Source organism: Chiloscyllium plagiosum, unplaced genomic scaffold (assembly GCF_037043375.1).
Source record: "Chiloscyllium plagiosum isolate Xiang-an unplaced genomic scaffold, Cpla_swu_hap1 HiC_scaffold_12, whole genome shotgun sequence".
NCBI classification, from domain to species: domain Eukaryota; kingdom Metazoa; phylum Chordata; class Chondrichthyes; order Orectolobiformes; family Hemiscylliidae; genus Chiloscyllium; species Chiloscyllium plagiosum.
The window spans coordinates 102,493,375-102,510,411 of record NW_028270150.1 but is presented as its reverse complement, the minus strand read 5'-3'; the positions used below and the strand labels follow the sequence as shown (position 1 = coordinate 102,510,411).

The following is a 17,037-nucleotide window of genomic DNA, read 5'->3' as shown; positions in this document are numbered from 1 at the left end:
CCTGAATTGGAAGGGGACTAATGCATTGGCAGGGAGATTTGCTAGAACTGTTCGAGAAGATTTAAATTAGTAAGGTGAGGGCGTGGGACCGAAGGAAATAGTGAGGAAAGAGATCAATCTGAGACTGGTACAGTTGGTAAAAGGAGCAAGTCAAACAGTCAGGGCAGGCAGGAACAAAGCAGAGAACAAGGTAGGACTGATAATTAAACTGCACTAACAGGGAAGGCAGATTAACTCAGGGCATGATTGAAAACATGGGACTGAGATATCATCGCAATTACAGAAACAGGGCTCAGGGATGGACAGGCAGCTTAATGTTCCAAGATACAAATGTCCAAGGAAGAATAGGAAGGTGGGGGCAAGAGAAGACAGGGAGTGGTATTTCTGATAAGGCATAAAACATTACCAGCTATATTTAGACAGTATAAAGACCTCTCCCCCCCTCCCCCAATAGTCAGTGGGAAACTGAGAAACAAATTTATAAGAAGATCTCAGTTATATGACAGAATAATAGGGTGGTTGTGATAGGGCTACTCTTAGGAAATTAGGTAGGGCAAAGTGACTGAGATGTCAGTGGGGGTGCACTTTGGGCTAGCGACTATATTCTATTAGTTTTAAAATAGAAGTTCGAAAAGTTAAAGTTCTGAATTGGAGGAAGGCCAATTTTGACAATACTAGGCAGGAACTTTCAAAGGTTAATTGGGAGTGGATGTCTACAGGTAAAGGGATGACTGGAAAATGGGAAGCCTTCAAAATGAGATAACACAAGTCTGGAGTCTGTTAGGGTGATAGGTGTAGGAAATGCTGGATGACTAGAGAAATTGAGGTTTTGGTCAAGAAAAAGAAGGAAGCATATGTCAAGTATAGACAGCAGACATCAAGTGAGGGGCGGCACAGTGGCTCAGTGGTCAGCACTGCTGCCTCACAGTGGTAGGGACCCGGGTTCGATTCTAGCCTCGGGCGACCGTCTGTGTGACGTTTGCACATTCTCCCCATGTCTTCATGAGTTTCCTTCCAAGGCCAAAGGTGTGCAGGGTCGGGTGGATTGGCCATGGTAAATTTGCCATAGTGTTCAGGGATGTGTAGGCTAGGTGCATTAGTCAGGGGAAATGTATAGTAATAGAGTAGGGGAGTGGGTCTGGGTGGGATACCCTTTGGAGGGTTGGTGTGGACTTGATGGGCCAAATGGCCTGTTTCCACACCGTAGGGATTCTGATTCTAATTCTGTAGGAATTCTAATTCTAATCTAGAATCCTTAAAAGAGTATAAAGGCATTGGGAGTATACTTATGAGGAAAATCAGGAGAGAAGAAAAAGAGGACATGAGATACCTTTGCCAAATAGGGTCCAGAAGAATCCAAAGGGATTCTATAAATACATTAAGGACAAAAGAGCAACTAGGGAGAGAATTGCGCCCCTCAAAGATGAGCAGTATGTGTGAAACCGCAGGAGATGGGGAAGACACTAAATGAGTATTTTGCATCAGTGTTCACTGTGGAGAAGGATATGGAAAATATAGAATCTTGAAAAATGGCCATATTGCAGAGGAGGTGGAGCTGAATGTCTTAAAACAGATAAAGGTGGATAAATTCTCAGGACCTGATCGGGCGTACCCTAGAATTCGGTGGGAAGCTAGGGAAGTGATTGCTTGGTCCCTTGCTGAGATATTTGTATCATCAATAGCCACAGGTGAGGTGCCGGAAGACTGGAGGTTGGCTAATGTGGTGCCACTGTTTTAAAAAGGTGGTAAGGAAAAGCCAGGGAACTGTAGCCTGACATCAGCGGTGGGCAAGTTATTGAAAGGGCAATCTGAGGACTTACATGTATTTGGCAAGGTAAGGACTGATTAAGGATAGTCAGCATGGCTTTGTGCATGGGAACTCATGTCTCACAAACTTGATTGAGTTTTTTGAAGTAGTAACGAAGAGGACTGATGAGGGCAGAGCAGTAGATGTGATCTATATGGATTTCAGTAAGGCGTTCAAACAAAGTGCCTCATGGTAGACTGGTTATCAAGGTTAGGTCTCATGGAATAGAGCCATTTGGATAGAGAACTGGCTCAAAAGTAGAAGACAGAGGGTGGTGGTGGACGGTTGCCTTTCAGTCTGGAGGCCTGTGACCAAGGATCGGTGCTGAGTCCACTTCTTTATGTAATTTATATAACTGATTCGGATGTGAACATAGAAGGTGTAGTTCTTAAGTTTGCAGATGACACCAAGGTTGGAGGTGTAGTGGAAAGCAAAGACTTTTACCTCAGAGAACAATGGGATCTTGATCAGATGGGCCAATGGGCTGAGTGGCAGATGAAGTTTAATATAGATAAATGTGAGGTGCTGCATTTTGGAAAGGTAGCAGGACTTATGCACTTAATGGTAAGGTCCTGGGGAATGTTGCTGAACAAAGAGACTTTGCAGTGCAGGTCCATATGAACTTGAAAGTGGAATCGTGCATAGCTAGAATAGTGAAGGAGGCACTTGATATGCTTTCCTTTACTGGTCACAGCATTGCGTATAGGAGTTGGGATGTTATGTTGCAGCTGTACAGGTCACATTTGGAATACTGGGTGCAATTCTGGTCTCCCTCCTATCAGAAAGATGTTATGAAACTTGAAAGGGTTCAGAAAAGATTGACAAGGATGTTGCCAAGGTTGGAGGATTTGAGCTATAGGGAGAGGCTGAACAGGCTGGGGCTGTTTTCCCTGGAGCATCGGAGGCTGAGGGGTGACCTTATAGAGGTTTATAAAATCATGAGGGACATGGATATAGTAAATAGACAAGATCTTTTCCCTGCGTGAGAGAGTCCAGAACTAGAGGGTATAGGTTTAAGGTGAGAGGGGAAAAATTTCAAAGGACCTAAGGGGCAACTTTCTCATGCAGAGGGTGGTGTGTGCATGGAATGAGCTGCCAGAGGAAGTGGTGGAGGATGGTACAATTACAATATTTAAAAGACATCTGGATGGGTATATGAATAGGAAAGGTTTCGAGGGATCTGGGCCAAATACTGGCATATGGGACAAGATTAATTTAGGATATCTGGTTGGCATGGACTGAAGGGTCTGTTTCTCTGCTATACATCTCTATAAATACTAAACATCAAATCTCTGGATTTAATAATTGAAAACAGAGGCATTGTCACAAAATATTTGTTCAATCTTCACTGCTGCAGACTTTGAAAACTTCCCAAAGGTATTTGAAAATCATGCAGTGAATGGGAGGAGGAACCTGAAGCAATTAACATCTCCAAGAAAAGGGGGAGAAGGTAGAGTTTTGTGCAAGGGAACGGTATTTAACCAATTTATTAAAGATTTTTGAGGGACTAGCTGGATCAAAGGGGAACATGTGAAAATGCTGCCTTTGAATTTCCAGAAGGTACCTGACAAAGATTACAACATGTGGTACAGTGACTGTACATGACTGGTCAGCTAATAGGAAGCAATGAGTTGGATATATGGATCTCCTTCACGTTGGCAAGCTGTGGTAGAGGAATGTCATAGGGATCAGTGCTTGGGGCTTCAATGAATTACAACCTATATCAATGACTGAATTCAGAGGGACAAACGTACGGTAGCTAAGTCTGTCAGTGATACCAAGGTAGGGTAAAGAGACTACAAAACGGATACAGACAGGTTAAGTAAATGGGCAAAAATGTGGCAGCTGCAGAATAATGTGAGAAAATGTGAACTTGTCCGCACTGGCAGAAAGAATAGAAAAACAGCATATAAATTAAATAGAAAGAGACTGCAGAACAATGGGATGCAGGGGGCTTTGGATGTCTCAGCACATGGATCATTAAACATTTGCTGTGTCTGCAAATTATTAGGAAGGCCTTTATTACATGGGGAAGGGAGTATAAAAGCAGGGAAATTTTACAGTGGCTGTACAGGGCCTTGGTGAGACCACATCTATAATACACTAACAATCTGGTGTACTGTTTTTATCTCCTTATTAAAAAAATAGATATAACCGCATTAGAAGCGGTTCAGAGAAGCTTGGCTTTACTCACTCCTGGCTTGAGAGGGCCATAGAACATAGAACATAGAAGAATACAGCGCAGTACAGGCCCTTTGGCCCTCGATGTTGCGCCGATCCAAGCCCACCTAACCTATACTAACCCACTATCCTCCATATAGCTATCCAATGCCCGCTTAAATGCCCATAAAGAGGGAGAGTCCACCACTGCTACTGGCAGGGCATTCCATGAACTTACGACTCGCTGAGTGAAGAACCTACCCCTAACTTCAGTCCTATATCTACCCCCCCTTAATTTAAAGCTATGCCCCCTTGTAATACCCGACTCCATACGCGGGAAAAGGTTCACACTGTCAACCCTATCTAACCCCCTAATCATCTTGTACACCTCAATCAAGTCACCCCTAAACCTTCTTTTCTCTAATGAAAACAGCCCCAAGTGTCTCAGTCTTTCCTCATACGATCTTCCTTCCATACCAGGCAACATCCTGGTAAACCTCCTCTGCACCCGTTCCAGTGCCTCCACATCCTTCCTATAGTATGGCGACCAAAACTGCACACAATATTCCAGATGCGGCCGCACCAGAGTCTTATACAACTGCATCATGACCTCAGGACTCCGGAACTCAATTCCTCTACCAATAAAAGCCAGTACGCCATATGCCTTCCTCACTGCACTATTTACCTGGGTGGCAACTTTCAGAGATCTGTGTACATGGACACCAAGATCCCTCTGCTCATCCACACTACCAAGTATCCGACCATTAGCCCAGTACCCCATCTTTTTGTTATTCTTCCCAAAGTGAATCACCTCACACTTAGCTACATTGAATTCCATTTGCCACCTTTCTGCCCAGCTCTGCAGCTTCTCTATATCCTGCTGTAACCTGCCACATCCTTCCTCACTGTCAACAACTCCACCGACTTTCGTATCATCCGCAAACTTGCTCACCCAACCTTCTAACCCCTCTTCCAGGTCATTTATAAAAATGACAAACAGCAATGGTCCCAAAACAGATCCTTGCGGAACACCGCTAGTGACGGCACTCCATGAAGAAACTTTGCCATCAACTACTACCCTCTGTCTTCTTCCATCCAGCCAATTCCTAATCCAAACCTCCAACTCACCCTCAATGCCATATCTCCGTATTTTCTGCAGTAGCCTACCATGGGGAACCTTATCAAACGCCTTACTAAAATCCATATATACCACATCTACCGCTTTCCCCTCATCAACCTCCTTCGTCACCTTTTCAAAGAATTCAATAAGGTTTGTGAGGCACGACCTGCCCTTCACAAAACCATGCTGACTATCCTTGATCACATTATTCCTATCCAGATGTGCATAAATCCTATCCCTTACAATTCTCTCTAAGACTTTGCCCACAACAGAAGTGAGACTCACCGGCCTATAGTTACTAGGGTTATCCCTACTCCCCTTTTTGAACAAGGCCATCTTTTGGAGAAAGATTAAACAGGTCAGGCCTACATTCAATGAACTTGAGAAGAATGGGTGATGATCTTATTGAAACATATAATATCCTAAGGGGATTCAATATTTCACCGTGTGGTGGACACTAATACTATGGACACAGAAGTGTGCCTTTTAAGATGGAAATTGGGAAAGAGAAGATGATTAAATTGTGGCACTCTCTTCCCCAGTGGAGAATTGTTCATTGAATTTATTTGAGGGCTTACTTCGACAGGATTTTGATAGACCCAGGAGTTATTAGGGCAGACAGGAAAGTGGAGCTGAAATTATAACCACATGAACCTTGTCGAATGATGCATTGGGTTTGAAGGGTCAAAGGGACTTCTCTTGCTCCTAAGTCCGAGAGGGTGTTGTCCACGAAATCCCAAAGTGATTCTTTGATATTGTGTGCAGTTTTGGTCGCCATACTATAGGAAGGATGTGGAGGCACTGGAACGGGTGCAGAGGAGGTTTACCAGGATGTTGCCTGGTATGGTAGGAAGATCGTATGAGGAAAGGCTGAGGCACTTGGGGCTGTTTGCATTGGAGAAAAGAAGGTTTAGGGGTGACTTGATAGAGGTGTACAAGATGATTAGGGGTTTAGATAGGGTTGATCGTGAGAACCTTTTTCCACGTATGGAGTCAGCTATTACGAGGGGGCATAGCTTTAAATTAAGGGGGGGTAGGTATAGGACAGATGTTAGGGGTAGATTCTTTACTCAGCGAGTCGTGAGTTCATGGAATGCCCTGCCAGTAGCAGTGGTGGACTCTCCCTCTTTATGGGCATTTAAACAGGCATTGGATAGGCATATGGAGGATAGTGGGCTAGTGTAGGTTAGGTGGGCTTGGATCGGCGCAACATCGAGGGCCAAAGGGCCTGTACTGCGCTGTATTCTTCTATGTTCTATGTATCCTGCATAGAAGCACAGAAGGGCGCCATTTTTGCATTTTCCAGGTTTTTGAAAGGGCTATCCAATTATTCCCAATCCTGTGTTCATACTGAAGGCTGCTGTCATTTATAGCCATACTAGGCGATGGGAGATGGTGGTGCAATGGTACAGGCAATACCTGGGTTTCATTCTGGAGTTCATTCACAAGCTGATTTATGAGTTAATCAGAATACAATGCAGAACAATGGAAAGCAACGGTTCATAAGACCAGGAAATGGTCATATGTCAGGTTTTTAAAATTAAACCCTTATATGGGATCACATTTCTAAGTATGCAGTTGTATTTTGGACATTCATTCATCTGGAAATCTCTAAAGTCACTGGACTAGTAATCCAGAGGTTCAAGCTAACACTCTAAGGACATATGGTCAAATTGCACCACAACAGCAAGTGAAATTTAAATTCAATTATAAAATTCGAAATTAAAAAGTCAGTCACAGTAATGGTCACCGCAAAACTCATAAAAACCCATTGCGTTCATTAATGTTCTTTACGTCTGGCTTACAAGTAACTCCACTTTCTAGAAAACGGACTTACTTTTAAATGCCCTCTGAAATAGCCTGGCATGCCAACGATTCAAGGGCAGTTAGGGATGGGCAACAAACATTGGCTTTGCCAGCAATGCCCACATCTCATTAAAGAACAAAAACAGGGAAAAAAAGAGCAACCTGATCACGGCAGACATATTTAGCCAACCGATTAAAGCACATAGAATTTATTTGTGCAACTTTCTGAAATTAGGTTTAATTGCCTGTGCAGGTCTAATGTCACTATTTCTAATAAACAGTCAGAAGAAAATACAATCACTACAAAATCAGTTCCTTTTCTTCCAAATTATGAGTTTAAAACATTGGTGCAAAGTTCAGAAATGCATGCATATTTTACAGAGCAAAAGAGCAGTTTCATCTGAAGTCACTCAGAACTAAACAACTAAATGAACTTACATTTACATAGAGCATTTCACATGCTTGAGAAATCTGAAAGCACCTCACATTCATATCCTGTCAATGTGTAATCACTACAGTTGTTTGCAAGTGTGACAGTCATTTAGTATACAAGTCCACATGAATGGCAATCTGATAGATGACCAGAAAATGTATTTTTTTTTTATTTTTGTGGCTAGGGTGGGTGGGGGGGAGGGGGCAGGTGTAAGAGTTAAAATGCCAGTAAAGGCAGCATTTTCAGCAGTGCCAAAGGTACACGCTCCCAGAGTTAACAGACTATATAACCCTGAAGTGGGGCTTGAACTCACAACCTCTTAACCCAAAGTGAAAATAACAGCACTGAACCAAGGATAACGCCTTGCACCCCAGTGGGCCGAGGAGAAAATACAGTGTGCCCTTGTAAACCGGAGTCTAAAACATTCTGACACAGAAAACAGCAATTTAAAACCATGACTTAAAGGAGAAATTTTGAACTGGTACTTAATTGAGCAGTTAGAACTTACCAATTCTCCTCCTTGTGAGCTTGGAATGCCCTCAAGAATGATGTTTACCAGTGAAGGAAAAAATATCTACATTTTGTTCCTTATCTTCAATATTAAATAATTAAACTTTAATTCCTATCTTAAATTTGCATCCACCTTCTCTGATATTGCATTAGATTCTTGGATGAAGTGAAGTTTTAGAAAAGCAGTGACCAGCCAAGGAAGTGTTGCCTGACAAGTGAAGTTGACAAATGCAAGCAATATGTCGCCTGACCAAGTACCAAAAAACCTGTTGTTCATCAGCTGTTTACAACAAAGCTAACCATGTATCAGTAAATTAATTAATGAGCAGCAATCAACCAATTCAGACAGCAGCAAATACATCAATATTGTACCCGATTCATAAATGAATTAAATAAAGTCAACAGATCGATGGCTAGTTGTAAATGAAATGAAGGAGGCAGCAGTGAGCTAATAAAATCAGGGTGCGGCAAGTACAACAAAAGATAAATAAGCTAATGCAAGAGAGAAAACCTCAGGGATTTAATAAATAAATTAGCAGCAGCAGGCATACCAACAAAGGAATCGATGGAGACAGTAAGGACTACAGATGCTGGAAGGCAGAGGCAATAGATGTGAAGCTGGAAACGCACAGCAGGATGAGCGTTTCGGCCTGAAGCATTGACTTTCCTGCTCCTCGGATTCTGTCTGACCTGCTGGGCTTTTCCAGTTTCACCAGCTGTTTACTTTTCATTATTTACTTACCAACAGTTGATTGAAAAAGTCTCCACCTCTTTTAACTAAGAGGCTTCTTTATTCAGTGTGGCATCTGAAAGCACCCATGGATACATGCTTGTAAACATTTTTCCACTTTGAAAAATTCAGTATGTGGCTAAGGGACAGCACAGTGGCTCAGTGGTTAGCACTGTTGCCTCATAGCGCCAGAGACACACGTTCGAATTCAACCTCAGGCTTCTGCCTGTGTGAAGGCTGCACATTCTCCCCGTGTCTACGTGGCTTTCCTCCCACAATCCAAAGATGTGCAGGTCAGGTGAATTGGCCAGACTGAATTGCCCAAAGTGTTCGATGCATTAGTCAGAGGGAAATGGGTCTGGGTGGGTTACTCTTCAGAGGGTCGGTGTGGACTTGTTGGGCCGAAGGACCTATTTCCATACTGTAGGGAATCTAATCTAATCTAAATCCCCTTAACATAATCCCCTGTTTGCCTTTCTAATTGCTTGCTGTACCTACATGCCAGCTTTCAGTGACTTATAAACAAGAACAGCCAAGCTCTTTTGGACACCAAAATTTCCAATCTTTCTTCTCTATTCTACCGAAGTGGATAATTGTCACAGGCTGACCCAAAACTGGGCAGTCAGCAACAATTACCTGGCAGTGGGATTCAGGCAAGCAGAGTCTGCAACTGGGGACTGGGATTGTGGTAGGAGCAAAAATCAAGGGGGCAGAGGGGTTCCTTGAGTCCTGTTACAAAGTGAAAAACCATGTGAACAGGGTTTAAACGCTTCGATCTGCTAAATCAGCCAAACAAAATAGGAGAAATGTATTTTAGAATCAGCAAACTCATAGCTACCAGTGGAACTTGTGGCACATCAGGTCAAGCAACTATAGATTGTATTATAAATACGAATGTGCAGGTTCAATATCAAGCACTCTTAAAAATTAATAGAAATTTGTGATGTGAAAGGGAATGGAAACTTCAGACTGAAGTCAGGAATTAAGTATTCACCACATACAGATTTTTGCTTTATATACTAATCGTCTGAAGTAGCATTATGTGGGCAAGACTAACCACAACCTCCAGGTAAGCAACATGGTAAGAGATAATGGATCATTTTGCACAACCATAATTCAGTTATAAATTTATTTGTTCAAATTTATAGTGGAAATAATCTACATAAACTTTCCACATTCTAATTAAAACTTATAATTATTATATAGAAATTTTGGATAATAAAAGACTCTTCATGAGAACATTATTAAGTATGACACCAAGCCAAATGAGAGATTAGATTAGATTCACTACAGTGTAGAAACAGGCCCTTCGGCCCAACAAGTCCACACCAACCCTCTGAAGAGTAATCCACCCAATCCCTCTGACTGATGCCCCTAACACAATGGGCAATTTACCTGACCTGTACATCTTTGGACTGTGGGAGGAAACCGGAGCACCCGGAGGAAACTCACGCAGACACAAGGAGAATGTCCAAACTCCACACAGACAGTTGCCCGAGGCTGGAATCGAACCTGGGACCCTGGAGCTGTGAGGCAGCAGTGCTAACCACTGAGCCACTGTATTAAAGCAAATGAACAAAGGTTGGTCAATGAGGAAGGTTTTAAGGAGTGTTTTCTGAAAAGGAGGATAGCGGGGAAACAAGGTTTAGGGAGGGAATTTTCTGGGTTTAGTGCTGAGGCAGTTGAAAAGAAGTTGAGAGGGAATGGATGGATTGAAAATTTAAAAAGGATAACAATTTTAAATTATGATGTTTCTTGACTAGAAACCATGGGTTTAGATCAGAGTGGTTCTGGAAAAACACAGCAGGTCAGGCAGCATCCGAGGAACAGGAAAATTGACGTTTCAGGCAAAAGTCCCTCATCAGGAAAAGAGGCAGGGAGCCTCCAGAGTGGATGAGGGTGGAGATGGAGGTGATGGGTCAGAGAGGCGGGTGGAGCGGATCGGTGGGAAGGAAAATTGGCAGGTAGGACAGGTCATGGGGACAGTGCTGAGCTGAAAGGTTGGAACTGGGGTGAGTTGGGGGGGGGAATGAGGAAACTGTTGAAGTCCACATTGATGCCCTGGGGTTAAAGTGTTCCAAGGCGGAAGATGAGGCGTTCTTCCTCCAGGCGTCTGGTGGTGAGGGAGCGGCGGTGAAGGAGGCCCAGGACCTCCATGTCCTCGGCAGAGTGGGAGGGGGAGTTGAAATGTTGGGCCACGGGTCGGTGGGGTTGATTGGTGCGGGTGTCCCGGAGATGTTCCCTGAAGCACTCTGCGAGGAGGTATCCAGTCTCCCCAATGTAGAGGAGGGGTCCAGTCCAGTCCCATCCCGATCCCCCCCTCACATTTATCTCTCCACCCTGGCTGCCTGTATTCCTGATGAAGGGCTTTTGCCCGAAATGCCGATTTTCCTGCTCCTTGGATGCTGCCTGACCTGCTGTGCTTTTCCAGCACCACTCTGATCTAAACTCTGGTTTCCAGCATCTGCAGTCCTCACTTTTGCCTAGATACCACGGGTGGTAACAGAAAGGGATCTTCCAAGTTAAGTCAAATGAGAGTTAAGGCTGGAGCACTAGAATTTTGGATAGGCAAGTTTAAAGGGAAAGATGACATCAAAATGAACAACTGGCCAAGGCTATAATTGAATAGCCAACTCTAGAGGTCACAAAGAGGAGGCTTTCAACAGCAGATGAGCTCAGGCACAGGCGAGTTGAGCAATGTTTTGGAAATTGAAATAAATAGCTTTCAAAATGGAAGAATGTGCGGTCAGAGCCTTACTGCAGGGTTAAATATCGCGTCAAGGTGAAACAATTTGGTTCGGCCTCAGTTGCCAAGGAGAAGGACAAAGCCGATAGCTAGATAATAGGTTTTAGGACGGATCAAAATCAATGGTTTTAGTTGTTCCAAATTTCAATTGGAGGCAAGTTTTGTTCATCCAACACCTGAGACGAAAGGGAAGTTGGAGATGAGTTGTACTTAGCAAGGCTGCATCCAACCAACAGTTATTATTTGAGAAAGATTCAACAAAGGTGGTTTTGAAGAGGGGCAACACTTGAAGAAAGAAAGTTGTCAGAAAGCCAGCTAGCAAGGGGCCCAGGGAGGTGATTCTGTGGGAATGGAGCTCAAGGGAGCAGGGAGTGGGTCTGAATGGATGAAATCAGAGATAGAGTCATAGAGATGTACAGCATGGAAACAGACCCTTCGGTCCAACCTGTCCATGCCGACCAGATAGCCCAACCCAATCTAGTCCCATCTGCCAGCACCCGGCCCATATCCCTCCAAACCCTTCCTATTCATATACCCATCCAAATGCCTCTTAAATGTTGCAATTGTACCAGCCTCCACCACTTCCTCTGGCAGCTCATTCCATACACGTACCACCCTCTGTTTGAAAAAGTTGCTCCTGAGGTCTCTTTTATATCTTTCCCCTCTCACCCTAAACCGATGCCCTCTAGTTCTGGACTCCCCGACCCCAGGGAAAAGTCTTTGTCTATTTATCCAATAGTGAAGATACTCAGCCAGATGCAGGCTCAAGGCTCAAACAGGGAGTACAAGTAGAGAAAAAAAAAGCGTAAAACACCTAACTTCAAACATTTATAAAATACATCTGTAATTTCTCACTGTTCTTTACAAAGGATATTGAACCACAAATGTTTGATATTTGCAGGCTTCCACAAAATCATGGTTTGCAACAGCATAGGCACATCTGTAAAATGGAGAAACAATAAACAAAATTACTCATTACACTTTAAAGTAGTACCCAAAAACTCGTAGGTTTGATTTCTGCCTTGTAGGTTTCATTTTCATTTGTTCTGTCCTCTACATACCATCAGTATTCGTCCATTTATAATTTCGCAGTATTTTTCATTTACCTACGAGTGAACTCAACGTTAAATTTAAAATGCAGAAACATAATGCAGTGACTAACTATCTAGGTTTTGAAATACGATGAGAAGGCTGACAACATAAATTGGTCAAAATTGCTGTCAGTGGAAAAGATCCAAAATTAATTAGCATTGATATCAGCCCAGTATAGCTATTCCTTTCACCCTTTTAAAAGGTAACAGTACTGCTCACTAAATAAAAGAGATGAGAGACATTATAAAACTAAACAGGAGAGCATGAAAAAGTGGAAAGGATAGAGCTGATGCCAGGGACTGGGAGAAATTTAAGGAGCAGCAAGGAAGGCAAAAAAAATGTGATTAACTTCAGTGAGGAACTAAAAAAGGCACTTGTGAGGGATTCAAAATTTACCAAAAAAAAAGGTATTTACGGTGAAAGAGAAGAAAAAGGGTAGGCCAGTGCAATGTGATGCAGTATAACTGAAAATGAAAATAGCATAAAACATTATTGACAAATTATCTTGTGTCAGTCTTCACAGAAAAAGAAGAAATAATAAACTTGACATTGCAAGGAAACTAATAATTAATGAAGGGATGGACTTCACTAAAATTGAAGTTAACAATAAAACAGTAGACCAAAAGAAATCCCCACAATATACTGGTTTCCACTCCAGGAGAGGAAAACAGGTGGCGAAAATGCCGTTCCTTTGACATAGTCATACAAAGCTCCCACAATTACCCCTTTAGACTGAAAACTGCAGAACCAACTCCACTAGATGGGAGATCGGTGACAACATACAGGAAGACATTAATGAACATCTGGAACATGCATATAGATGACAATAAAAAAAATGAGATTGCATATTTTGGCAAGAGGAATGCTGAATCCACATATTTCTTAGAAAACAAGTCAGCATATGTGATACAGGGATTGGCGTGGGTGCAGTTACTCCATTCATCATTAGTGATGAAGCAGGTTATTAGGGCAACAATAAAATCAGAGCATGGGAGTTCCTTTCTAGAGGCATAAACTGAAAAGCTGAGGAAATGGGCAAGAGTTTCTACTCCAGCACAATCCAACCCAAAAATCCACTCATTTTCAGATTGAGATTTTGGTGAAGCCTGTGAGCACCTGTCAAGTATTAATTTTTATGTTCATCAACTGGATACAGCCATTGGAGTTTTTAAGAAAAATATGTTTTAGCCGAAACAAGGACACTGAGACTAAAGCAAAAACAGAAATTGCTGGAGAAGTGCAGCACCATGTGTGGAGAGAATTCAGATTTAACACTTTGGGTCATGTGACCCTTCCTCAGAATGATTCGGAGGATGCTGCCAGACCTGCTGAGCTTTTCCAGAAATTTCTGTGTGTGATCCTAATTTACAGCATCTGCAGTTCTTTCGATTTTTACATTGACACTAAAACTGGCTGCACAATTTGTATTACTGTGGCTCGTGTTCCGCTCCGTTTGGGATGGGGTTTTGAAGATCCCACCAAAAAAACAATAAACTCCAGCAGAGGTGCAAACAATTACCTCTTTGAAAACAAAGATATTTACAGAGTTTGACCATGGGGAAAAACAATTTACTGGACAAAAGACCTTAACTTTCTGAAGATGACCTGGCAGTTATGTACTCAAAGCTACCTCCTGATACACATACAATAGGTTTTTATTAACATCAAATGGCACTTGGGGCGGGGGGCTGCAGAAAGGCATGTCATCAACCACGCTTTACATGTTCTTGGAGTGGCAGAACATATCACAGAAGTGAGGGAGAGCTGCTCTCGCTCTTTCTAAATGGCAGCCTGCTTGCAGAGTTTGATTTTGACTACATTCCTGCAAGGAGACAGACAGCCTTTGATAAAAGACTCCAGCTTCACAGCAACATTACAAGAAAAAGAAGGCATCAGCTACTAACTTAAGCTGCCAACTGAGAACCGAAGACTTTCAGTAGCTGCAGCCAGACCAGACAGTAAGCTATAACCAGTGTCTTTTAGTTCTTACTGAACCCTAACCTGGCAAAAGTTAATTTCCTCAACTCTGTGATTCGTACTTCATGTTTGATTCAAATATATGTATTTGTACTCAGCTTGTGGAAGGTGGGATATATTTTCACATGCAATATTTTTACCTGGATGGACTTCAGCAGAATAAAACTAAGCAGCCTTCGCTTAATAAACAAAGGAAAACCCATTTGGCCTATTCTTTGTACATCTCGGCATATAGACAGTACACAGTGAATTCAAAATGTCTGATGTAAATAGATGAGGAGTGGGGGGTAAGCAGAGCCTTTCCATTCTTCCTCACCTGGTCATAGCTAACTCATGTAATTCATCTAACTCATGAACTTAGGCCGTATTCTAGAACGTAATGCTCTTACATTTTAAAAAATCTGTGATTTGATTGTGGCAATAATGATATTGAAGCAAATTTATTAATGCTTGAAAATTAATTTATTACATAAAGTAACATTGTGCAGAGTCAACTACATGTAAATGCACTCAATGTTAAATAACTGGAAATGAATTCACAACCATTTATAAACTCCACTAGAAAACTGAATATGGAGGTAATTTGATAGAGGTTTACTTAGTAAAGTCACCAGAGTCTTTCCAGACCATAGTATTGTTCTCTCATAACAGAGAGAGGGAGAGGGAGAGAGAGAGAGGGAAGGAGACAGACAGAGAGAGAGGGAGGAGAAAGAGAGAGGGGGGAGGAGACAAACAGAGAGAGAGGGGAGGAGAGAGAGACAGACAGAGAGAGAGAGAGTGGATAAGGGAGAGCGAGAGAAAGCAAAAGAATGACAGAAAGTGAGAAAGAGAGAAAAAGACAAAGAGGAAAAGAGAGGGAGAAGGAAAAAAGAGAGAGAAAGAAAAACACAGAGAGAGAAAGAGATGGGAGAGGGAGAAAGAGAGAGACAGAGAGATGACTGGTGCTGGTTTATTCTGACAGTTACCATGCGTCAGGTGAGGGAAGACGTTGAGAAGGAGAGTTCTTTGTGGATCTTTCTGATCAGGTACACTTTAGAGATGAGATCTACATGCAGGAAAGAACATAAATGGGGCCATAAATCTAATAGGGAATTCAAGAGAAACTGCTTTCCCCAGGAAGGTTGGAATATGGAAATCACAATCAGAGAGTGGTTGAAATAAGTTGCAAAGCAGCATTTAAGTGGAATCTAGAACAACACAGACAAGGGAAAAGAATAGGATATGCTGATGTAGAAAGGTGAAGGAGACTCATGTGGAAAACACTGCTGGGCCAAATAACTTTATGTGTGCTTTCAGTACTATGGAGTAATTGAAAATGCCAAGAAAATGGATGAAATTGGGTCATCCAATTTGGATCAGGAAAAAAAAAGATAAATCGGAGTTTCATTAAATGGTGAAAAACTAGGAACAATGGCGATCCATAGAGATTCAGTGGACAATGTGCACAGACGACTAAAATATCATAGATAAAAATTTAATCAAAATGGCAATTGACTGCAAGCCGTTGTAACTCAATGACTGGAATATAAAAGCAAATAAATATGGAGACTCCCTTTACCGTAAATGAGCCGCCACCATTTCATCATAAGGGGGTTCCAGGATCTGCTGGCATCTCTCCTCTGGACTTGCTAACTGGTTTCAAAGCAAAAACACATATCATTTGGATGTGATGTTTCCAGCCTTGGACCAAAGCAATGATCTTCATGCTCCGATAAAATTATGCGGACCTAACAATTTAAATGCACTGTACACAATTTTGCCTTGTAGTAGACTGTTCATGTTCGCAATTTTTGAGACTGTTCATGTGATTAACAGATGCTTAATGAGAACTTGCTACAGGATAAATTGAATGTTTTACTGATTTGGTGAAGGCAGTGAGTTCAGGGAAACTGGGGCTCTGTGCAGCAGAGCAGGGGAAGTTAAGTCATTCACTGGGACTATCTGAAACTGAGGAGCTTTGAAGAGGTGAATTAGAAAACCTATTGCTGTACTGTACCCGGACAGGAATGGCGTTACCCAAAAAGAAGAATGAAAATAGAAGATTAGTACAAAGGTTTACCTGTGGAGCAAAAAACTCTGGATGTCAGATTGGCTCAGTAGGTCTGGCAGCATTTCTGGATAATGGAGGTGATGTTTCAGTTGGTGAAGTGTACACTCTCTTACACTCTCCACAACTGGTGCCAGACTGTCCACCATCAAGTATTCCATTGAAACACAAGGGGGAGCAAAATTGCTTTGAAGACAGGAAAGAAAAGTATGTATTTAAAAGAAAATTTTAGATGGATACAGGGAAAGTTCTTTGCAGAGAGGCAGCACCGATTGGTTGAATATGGCAACAGGATGTGAGCATTGCTGCAAGGTCAGAATTTGTTAGCAATCCCAAATTGCTCCCATGCAAGTAATTAGGAGTCAACCACATTGCTGTGTAGTTGGAATCACAAGTAGTCACTGATCTAAAACACTGTCTCTGAAACATTATTATTTAAAGGTGGGTGATGTGGGTCTAATTGGAAAAGTGTTGCTATAGTTTAGTCTCAAAGGAACAAAGGTGTGGTTGAGGGTTTCCATGTCATTCGTGAACAATTGCATCCACAAGTACTAATTATGTTATTACAGACTGCTTAGTATGTGTCATATGCTGCAACAATTGTCTCAA

General features: G+C 42.2%; 1 protein-coding gene across 10 annotated transcripts in view; it reads right to left on the bottom strand.

Annotated features, from left to right (window-relative positions):
• pcid2 (PCI domain containing 2) overlaps positions 1-17,037 on the bottom strand; it is a 68,854-nt gene that overhangs the window by 27,804 nt on the left and 24,013 nt on the right. For all 10 annotated transcript variants that reach the window (XM_087993124.1, XM_087993125.1, XM_043700278.2 and 7 more), the window contains 3 exons: positions 15,940-16,013; positions 12,187-12,252; positions 7,835-7,876 (listed from right to left, as the gene is read on the bottom strand). In XM_087993124.1, the coding sequence (XP_087849250.1) occupies positions 7,835-7,876; positions 12,187-12,252; positions 15,940-16,013 (182 nt within the window). The remainder of the gene's footprint in view (positions 1-7,834; positions 7,877-12,186; positions 12,253-15,939; positions 16,014-17,037) is intronic.